At 41.4% G+C, this 10,170-nt stretch overlaps 1 protein-coding gene across 8 annotated transcripts in view; it reads right to left on the minus strand.

Annotated features, from left to right (window-relative positions):
* PPFIA1 (PTPRF interacting protein alpha 1) overlaps nt 1-10,102 on the minus strand; it is a 103,921-nt gene extending 93,819 nt beyond the window's left edge. For 7 of the 8 annotated variants that reach the window (XM_019519435.1, XM_019519433.1, XM_019519431.1 and 4 more), the window contains exons 1-2: nt 9,636-10,102; nt 7,436-7,699 (exon numbers count right to left, since the gene is read on the minus strand). In XM_019519435.1, the coding sequence (XP_019374980.1) occupies nt 7,436-7,699 (264 nt within the window). In that variant the 5' untranslated portion in view covers nt 9,636-10,102. Of the gene's footprint in view, nt 1-7,435; nt 7,700-9,635 lie in introns of those variants that run through there. The other variant, XM_019519436.1, reaches the window with a different exon arrangement.
* Between the last annotated feature and the right edge of the window lie 68 nt (nt 10,103-10,170).

Raw genomic sequence — 10,170 nt, forward strand, 5'->3', positions numbered from 1 at the left:
CCACCCCTCCCAGACATGCTGTTATGGAGTAACACTGCACCGCCAACAGTGCAAGAGGTAATGGACAAGGGGGGTGGGGTAGAAATGTTCTGCCCTCACCTCCTCCTCCGAACAGCCACTCACGTGCTGGGCTGCAGCTGTACCGCAGAGGAGAGGTGGGGAGGGGGCAGTGTAGGCTGCCTGAAGGAAGCACTGGCAGAGGGGCAGAGCCATAGCCCAGCAGGTGAGCAGCTGGCAGTGGGAGGAGGTCAGGCAACTGCTCCCCCCTGCACCCGATCAGCACTCTTCTGCTCCCCCCAACTCTAAGCAGCCCCTTCCAGGCTGGAACTCTACCAGCCTACAAAAGGAAACCCCACAGGGTTTCCTGCACTTTTCCAGTGTTTCCACAACTTTCCATGGCAAATGGAAAATCTGGATTCCTGCCTATCACCTTCTCCTCCTCCACGTACTTAGAAACAGATTGCTTGAGGACCTGCACCATGATTTTCACAAGGACCGAGGTGAGGCTGACTGGCCTGTAGTTCCCTGGACCCTCCTTCTTCCCTTCCTTAAATATGGGCACTATATTTGCCCTTTTCCAATCATCTGGGACCTCTACCAATGGCCACGAGTTTTTAAAAAGATGATGGCCAGTGGCTCTGCAATCACAACAGCCAACTCCCTCAATAGCCTTAGGTGCATCCCATCCGGACCCATGGACGTGTACACGTCCATCTTTCCCAAATAGTTTGTAACCTGTTCTTTTGCCACTGTTGGCTGCTCAGCTCCTCCCCAAACTGTGCTGCCAGGTGCACTAGGCTGGGTGCTGATCATGCCTGTGAAGACTGAAGTGAAAAAGGCATTGAGCACTTCAGTCTTTTCTATCTCATCTGTTACTAGGTTGCCTCCCCCATTTAGCACAGGACCCACTTTCCCTGATCATCCTCTTGCTGGTAACATACTTATAGAAACCCTTCTTTGTTATCCTTCATGTCCCTTGTTAGCTTCAACTCCAATTGTTATTTGGCCTTCCTGACTTCATCCCTGCATGCCTGAGCAACGCTCTTACACTTTTCCCTAGTCATTGCTCTTCTTGTAAGCCCCCTTTTTGTTTCATTTCACTGAAGAGTTCCCTTCTACCCCAAGATGGTTTTCTGCCATACTTGCTAGTCTTCCTGAGCCCTCGATAAAAATGTCTTTAAAGTACGGCCAGGTCTCCTGGACTCCTTTCCCCCCCCCTCAGACTGGACTCCCAGGGGATCCTCTGAAGGGAGTTCAGGGCAACTGTTCATGTCCCATAAGTCTTTCACATGGGTCTTGTTAACTTCCAATTCCATGATCCTTCCTATTTTATTTAGAAAGTTGGGAACCATTAGGAGGATTAACAAGGAACCATAGTAAGAATTCCCAATGCAGATAACATTCTGATTCAACTATCCAACTCGTTCATCAATGTACCTGTAGATATGTCTACTTAGTAGAGCTACTAAGCTGGAGCTGGATAAGATTCAACAAACAGATTCAACCCAGACTAGACCAAGATAATACTTGTGGCCTAGGGAAAGCAACTGTGAACAATTTCATTTCATTTTTACTATTCTTTACAGGAGGCATCTACCAGCTCCAAACACACATCTGTGCAACAGACATATCTTACTAGTCCCCCTGTGTAACCAAGATCCCTTATTAGGAGTTATGTCCAAATGCTTTTGTTCTTAACTACGTATCTAACTACAACACTTGCTGAAGTAACTGTTACAGCTTATGTCACCATAAAAACTGAACTGTTGCAGCAAGCTGTACATAGGATTATCTCTACATATCCTGGGGAAACTTCATCTGGTAGAAAATTTAGCAGCCCACGTACTAAGCTTCCTACATATATTAACATCAAATCTGCAATTCAAGATATTGGTTCTTCATGATATTATAGATCATTTTTAACACAGGACGCCTGAAGGCTTGGCAAGATTGGGAAATTCAAATGTTGCCAAAATTCAATTATTATGAAGATGAGATAACTGGATGCAGACCACTGAAACATGCATATATTCAGTGCAAATTATTGTCTTGAAAACCATTTTAATATTAGTTTGGCTTGATTTTTTAACGTAAATCTTAACCCAACATATTTGTGCATACTTTCCATGAATATGAAGACACAAACAAAAAGGATTGTGTTAGTTACTGTCTGAGACAGATGTTTAATGTTGAACATCCTAGAAACTTCTCTTTCACAACTGCACCTGAACTAACTTGAACGGAAATACTAATATACATGACCCATATATTGTTTTTGCCTACTTGCATGCTAAAAAAATTTAAACCAAAGAGGGATAACAACAGAGACTGTACACTGGGGTTTAATGCAATTAACTCCCTCCCCTCCCCCAAACACCACATACACATACCCTACGTATGGTTACAATAAAACTAAGAATCAAACTAAAACCATTAAAAGCTTTATCTTCTCATCCAAATTCCACGTTAGAGGTTTGGTTACAGATGCACACAAAAAACAATTAGCCTTGCTTTATATAAATTTGGATATCTTAAAAAACAAAAAATCTTAATAGGACTATCATGAATACAGAGAACAGAAGATTCAAGTTATAACATGCTTTCGTATGATTTGAGATATGAAAGCTAAAGTAAGAGGATTATTAAGATGCCTCTGAAGATTGGAGTCAAGTATCTGGACACTTCCATTTCCAAATTAGATAGCACAGAATGTATTCAAGGTGCTGAGTATGATTCAATTATATTCTCTTACACTTTTGAATATACATGAACACAAGTATTTTGTCACAAGTCTAATGCAACTCTGACCAAAGCCAAGCACATCACTGGCTTCCACACCTTATTCTACTAATAGGGATCTCAATTCTTATCTGTAGTACCCAACTACTTTATAACCACACATCTCAAAACCAAGAAATGACACTTATGCCATATCACACAGGGTTTTTTTGCAACATGTATGGCACACATGTTGCCATCACTATTTTATATTTTTAACACACACTTATATAGTGCACAATGTTACACATTTAGAAGTTAATAAAATGTAGGAAACAAATCTTATGATTTTGTACAAGATACATTTTTCTATGAACTTACACATGTGCAACTCTGTAACAAGAACAAACTACATTTCCAACTGAAATTAAACCAAGGTAAAAAAAAATCAATCTGGGCATGTTTGCAATCCAAGTAGTAAAATGCTTATACAAGTTATGAAGATTTAGTTCTTCACAATGCATGAAGATAGGAAAGAGGAGGTAAGACCTTTAAATTAAGGATTTGGTATGAAGTTTTAACAATATTTAAAAAGTTCACCTCACTAATTCAGAAGGCGTTTATAAGGGCATGATCTACCTATTGTAGAAAATCAACTCCTAAAAATACAAACATTGTCAAGTGAAGAGAATGTAAATTTCAAATCAAGACGAAACTGAAGACTAATTTAACTACAACAAAAAATAATTCTCTGTCAGTTGATTAACTTTATTACTGTATGAATATATAAAACAGCATCATTCATAAACTGACAAATACTGACTAACCTCCTATCCTGCAGCCTCATCTGCACAGGTGGGCCCCTACACAGAGCCCCTGCAGAAAGAACAAACAACTTAGCACATGAATGCCACTAGATTCATGGCTTGTATACGGCACCTTCATACTGAGCCTGGGGGCATCAATCAGCATGTACTACCCACTCTCCTACTCCACATCCATTAAAGAAAAAACAACACAAACACCACAAATCTGGGAGCTTTGCTGCCCTTGAGTAGCCCTAAACACATGGATAAGTATTTCTGAGGCAGAGAAAGGGGTGCTACTCTAAGAGTGCCTCATTTCTTGGATTTGGCAGGAGTAAGAGCATGAAGCATGCTTTTCATCAGCAGTGCACCAAATCTGCAAGAGACGCAGTGAAGGCAAGCCCTCAATGTATTAAATCAGGAACCAAAAAGATACTCAGAACAATTATCAGTTACCATAGCACTGCTCCTTCTACACAACAGCATCTCTGGAAGTTAAAAATAAGAATAGTCTATTGCTGAAGACGTAAATACATCACAAGACAAAATCATTACCACTACAAAGACAAGGTAAAATAAATAATTTCGTAGAAATGCACCTTGCTACTTATCCCATATTTTAGTAATCCATGTAATTAAACCTAAGTATTCAGCCACCTGTAAACCGATTCCTGCAACATTTTATCCTAATTAAGAAAAATTACTCAATTTGTATTATCTTTATTACATTTGGCAAAATAAAATGCAACATGAGCTCTCATCACAAGAAGTACTGCTAAAGAAAGCTGCATGTCTACATTGACTTTGCTTTCATGTCCACCAGAAATTAATAGCAAAAAAAATAAATAAATAAAACTGTACTGTTAGTTTCCAAGAGCAAGTTAAAGTAGTTTCCCATACCACCCCTTGCCACAAAAGTTCCCTGACCATGTGTTTGAATTTACCATACGAGTTTCCCCTTCTTCCGCCCCTGCTCTTAACTGTTCTATGAAACGTCCTTGTGTAAGAAAGGAAATTTTGACTATAAAAAAGTTACACAAAACACTGAAGAAACTATCAGATCCAAATTACAAGATGTGCATTCCCAATTTCATTCCCAATTTTTAGTTACTTATAGCAGTTGCAAAAATATTCCATGGGGGTGAGAGATGAATATTATCTCTAAGGATGCCATCAATTCTCATGTTCTGCTGTTCTTATAAAAACTCACTATGGAATAAGCTAACATGATATTTTGTTTGACTGTATACTTACACAAAAGTTCCAGTAAAAAAGGTAAACACCTTTCCTGTTTCTTTCTAAAGCCAATCACGCACGTAAATTGTTTCTTCCTTATGGTTTTTACTAGCTTGCAAGATCACCTGGTCAACTAGAAGATGTTTACATACATCTGTAGCATTACATTTTTAATCCTTTGATCAACTACAAAATGTCAAAGGACGTTTTAAGCATAAATGGTCAAAAAAGTCCATTGCTATGCGGGGGGGAGGGGAGGGATGGGAAACAATCTGAGAACTTAAATGCTGTAGATGGAGACATACCATTTGTTTAACGCAACAAATTCGAGCACTTCTGTAAATCCATATATTAGTTGATGGCACCCAGTACCTTCCAACATAAGCCCTGCATTGAATCTAGACTCATCGTCCAAAAATATGTTGACATTAACTTAAGAATTACTATGCTGAATAATGTGGTAGGAGGAATAAAAGTAAAAGAAATGGGCAAATCAGAGCGCTGCACATGGCCCCTGCCACTTGGGGATTTTTGGGAGTTCCTGGAACAGAAAGGAATGGGGGGGGGGGTGCTATAGGCCAAATAGAAGAATGCAAGGAGTCCCTGACTTGTACAATAAGTTTGGCTCACAGACCATACAGTGAATTTTTGACTCGTGGTTATTTGCATTTATAAAAATGCTGAAAAGGAAGCTTCCTAGATGCTTTAAGCAACTTTGTCATCACTTCAAAAAATGTGATCTGGGCACAATTTAATATAATCAGTGACAAATCTTGCTCTAACAAATCCCCTTGCTTCAGCCAAGAAACTAAAAGGCTGTTGGTACCACATTTAAGTTCTCTCAGGACTCACTTCTGTCACACCTAGAAGAAAATAACTTGTTGATTATGGGAAGGGTTGTATGCAGCTTGAATTCAGTTAATACTTCAACTGTGGGGGTGGGGAAGACGGGATATCTAGCTGTGACCATCCACTTGGCCCCCCTCTTAAGATATGTTTTTTTGTTAGCCAGTTTTGTGGGTTTAAAAAAGAGAAAAGTAGTCAGCTCTTCAGGGAATCTGCCTAACAGACAGCACACAGTGGTGGGAGTCTGTTGGCAACAAGTGAAAAATACCATGAGTATGCCATGTAAAACAGTACTGACAATTAAAAAGTAAGAAAAAAGCTAAATGAAGAGAAAACCACCATTTTTGTGGGGAAAAAAGGCTTTTTTTTAGCACACCATTTATGACTGAAGATATTTTTCCATGCAAGAAAAACATCACATTATCAGAAAGAAGCTGTAGGCAATATTAGCTGTTGCTGCTGCTATTTGTAAACAGAGGATTATTCCTAGATTTAAGAAATAGATTAGACAAGCACTGATATGGGATTGTTTGGATAGGAGTGATCCTGTCTTGTACAGGGCACTGGACTAGATGACCTCCTGAAGGCCTTTCCAGCCTTACTTTTTTTTTTTTTTTTTAAATGAGTCTATAATACTTGGGGCACAAGTCACAAAACTAGCATCCAAGTTTCAAAGAATATAAAGGTATTATATTATACAACCATATAATGAGTATACAACTCATATACGTAGTTCCAAACACTTCATGGGTGTTCTTAGATAGAGATTGCTACTTAGCATGAATAAAGTTTGCAGGCAAGACTGACATTATAATTACCCCACAGACTTAAATCTATCCAAAGATTAAGCATTAGGCATCAATTAAGCATCAATATTAAATCTGTACTGTCAGATGATTTCCAGTCTACTTTGCCATGTTATACAGATCATGCAGTAGTTTTATTTATGACAGGAAGATAGCATAACTGGAAAAGTTTAGAACAATTGTATTAAAGTTTATAAATAGTACTCCAATATGTCCAGAACACCTGAAAGTAATTTAGGTTTATTTGGAAAAAAAAAAGTTTGCTACATATCAGTGTAAGATCATAATCAGCATACTTGGAAAAAAGGAGCAAACAGGCATGTTGGGAAGAATGCAAGGTCATGGAGAAAGCTGTGCACTGTTTATTGTAAGGTTGCAGCTAAAACAGATCAGGCTTTCAAATAGTTAGATCTTTGACTTTTTTTTTTTTTTTATACAAAAATAGTTGCAACAAACCAAGTACAAAACTGCTGCTATTTGACAGCAAGTCAATTATTTGGTTTCCCAGTCTTAAATGTATTCCTTTTAACTGGAACTGAAAAAAAAACCCAACACTGGAAGTTAAGTAAACAATGCTCAGAATTCTGGACCACACATCACCCTGCCCGTTTATCACGCTGTAGTTATTTATTACCCACTTTATTTTCCCGATTTTCAGTATGCTGCCTCCTCCACAGCTGCCAAAAAGCTCTCACACTCCAAGGAGGCAAAACACGATCCCAGTCCAAAATGGATCAGATTAGTTGTACAGTATAATCAGACTTTCATTACCATGGCAATGCAGTATGAATTAACATAGAAGCAGTCTTCACCTTTCCAAGTTTCTGTCAGGTGTAATTTATTTATGTTTTTGCTACTTATCTCCTAGATCTTAAATAAGAGACATCAGAAGTGTACCTTCCTTTCAACAGCTTGCCTACATGCAATCTTTGGAACATTTTTCAAGTGAATACATTCAAAAGGATGAAAAAGTAGAACAATTTAAGGTTATTGCAAGACACTGGGCATTGAAAACATCCATACCTGTGGAAGTGCAGTATTTAGCTGCCTCTGCAAGGAATCTCTTTCATGACCAACTTCATGTAGCTTGCCCTGTGTCAAAGCTAGTGTCTCTTGAGTTTCTCTTAGTGTTTCCAGGAGACGATCCCTCTCTTCCAGCATAGACACCATTAACTGCTCAAAATGGGAATCAGCATCTGACTGTAACGGGGAGCCTGAACCATGGCCTCCATTTCCCCCAGAGGGAATCTCTGCCTCACTGATGGTTGGCATCACCTCACACATCATCTTGAAATTAAGAAATTAAATTCAGGCCATTAATTATTATTATTAAAGTACAGAATACAAATCCAAAAACAAAAATGTCCATAAGCCTAGGGAGATACAATGATGGTTTTCCCCAAGAGTGAGGCCTGTCCCTTGCATTCTGGGCAGGCTTACCCCTGAGAGTTTTCCCAAATGTGAGACACTTGACTACACAACTGCGTAGAAAAGGGGGACTTGCTTTCTTGCTTTCCCTGGCTTGCTCCTTGATCTTTTGGTTAGGAGCAAGCAAGACTAGGGGGCATCTGAACCGCAGGCATGTAGGATGCCTGCCAGAGTTTCGGGGAGTATCCGAAGCCCCAGACTGATGCATCTGGGAAGGAAGATACTTCCCCAGTGGTAGAACCACATGGACTTGAATGATTGAGCTCTGCTCAGTTGAAACTTGACTTTTGGGATTCGCCCAAGTGAACTTGGAACTGATTTGGCCCTTGAAACAAAATACATAAAATGAAAAAAACCCAAAACCTATCGAAGACTTATCTACACAACATACATGTTTATCTGTAATACACCATCTGTTTAATTCCACCTGTGACAGCAATACTAGAAGCTAACCTAACCTAGATAAGACACCATGTTGTATGTGAACAGAGAAGCAAAGCCTAAGAAAAACCTGAAACAAATTCCCCTGTGCCAACTGCAGGAAAAACAACTGGGTTGTACATTGGACAACATTAAAAGACAGTTTTTTTAAAGTGGGAGAAAATTCTCATTCATTCAGAATGAAATTGGTCACTCCGAATATGGGATTAACTGTAATTAAGGGCATGTATACAGCGTGGGGGGTTTTCCCCATCTACAAACAGGATATCTCGACTTGCTACAGCTTAACCCTATGCACAGGGCAAAACATCTATAGTTTACTGGATTTAAGGCTATATAAACCAGTGTCTTAGGTTTGAAAAATATTACTATCAGTTTTGTTATAGTATCACTTCCTACCAACTTAACTTTGTTGAAAAGCTACACATCTACCACACTATTTCTGATGTCAATTTATAAAGGATGCATGTGCTTTTTTAAAGTTGTTTGGACCTTTAAACAGTATTAAGCACGCCTCAACCTGAAAAAACACAAACCACACATATTGAAGTCTATCATACTTCTTTCAAACTCTTGATACTGCACTCCGCCATCGTGGGAAGAGGCACTACTTTCAGCTGCCTCCGAAGCCACAAAAATCTTTATTGGACCATTTTGCTGCATGAAAATTAGCAACAGCAGATTTCTGCACCCAGATGTAGCCACAGGGAAAGCCAAGAGGTCAACCAGGAGAAAGTGAAAATGAAAAGAATGGCCGTTCAAGGTCTTAAATACTAAACAAACAGGACTTGACTGCTAGCCAGCACGCTACATCAGCAGCTGTCAGATATAAAAAGAGGGTCTGAGAGACAGGCAAAGAGTATGATGAAAATATAAACTTAGAAGTATCGTTGTTTTATACCCCACCATGTTTAGTAACAGCAAAAGCATCATAAGGCCTCATGCTGGAGAGATCCTACGTTTTACAGCCTAATTTGAATCCTGGGCCACCCGGACTTTAGAACCAAGGGAAGTTTCTGTCCACCCTCCATTTGAAAAGCAACAAAATACGTAAACGACAGTACCAGAGTGCCAATTGGCATCCACTTTTCTCATGGAAACTGAGCAAACGATGGTTCATGAAGCCACATGTACAACTTCTAAACTATCCCTAACGAAAGTCTGGTGCCTACTTTCTAATATTGGAGTTCCTAAGGCAGTCGTTAAACTTATTTGCGACAAGCGGAGCCCGCACTTCTGAATTAATGAGAAGCTCGCGGGGAAGGCCTGCCCCGAGCACGAGCGCTGTTTTTTATACGGGGGCTTTTAAGCTGATCTGAGGCAGGCGCCGGCCACCCACTGCTTGCTGCTTTACCTTGGTCGATGAAACAAAGCGGCCTCACCACGGGCCCAGGGTTTCGGCAGCACCGGGTCTTCCCCACAGCTTTCTCCTCTCCTAGCCCCACTGTGGGAGCCGCCAGCCAGGCGGAGTTGCCATCCAGCGCCCTGCAATGTCCGTCCCCAGCGCCCCGAGCCGGAGCAAGAGGCAGCGGAGCGCAGAGCGGGGCCCCCAAGTCCCCCAGGCACCAGCCCGGCCTCAGCTCCGCTCCTCCTCGCTGCCAGTCCTCAGTGCCGCCGGGACCATAGGCGGGGAAACGTGTCCGCTGCCGCCTCACCGCCGCCCTCGCCCGCGGCTCCGGGAGGGGGATGCAGCCGCCGCTCCTGGGCGCTGGGGTCGCAGCCGCGGGATCCTGCCCTTCCTACCGCGTCGCTCACTCATTTATCCCCCGGCCGCGGGGATGGTGGCGCCCGCGCCTTGTCCTCGCGGGCCCGGCTGCTGCTGCTGCTGCTGCTGCCGCTGCTGCTGCTGCTGCTGCCGCCGCCGCCGCCGCCCCTGGGGCGCTCCGCGG

This window comes from Gavialis gangeticus, unplaced genomic scaffold (assembly GCF_001723915.1).
Source record: "Gavialis gangeticus isolate Ggan-Ray unplaced genomic scaffold, GavGan_comp1, whole genome shotgun sequence".
In the NCBI taxonomy this organism is placed as follows: domain Eukaryota; kingdom Metazoa; phylum Chordata; order Crocodylia; family Gavialidae; genus Gavialis; species Gavialis gangeticus.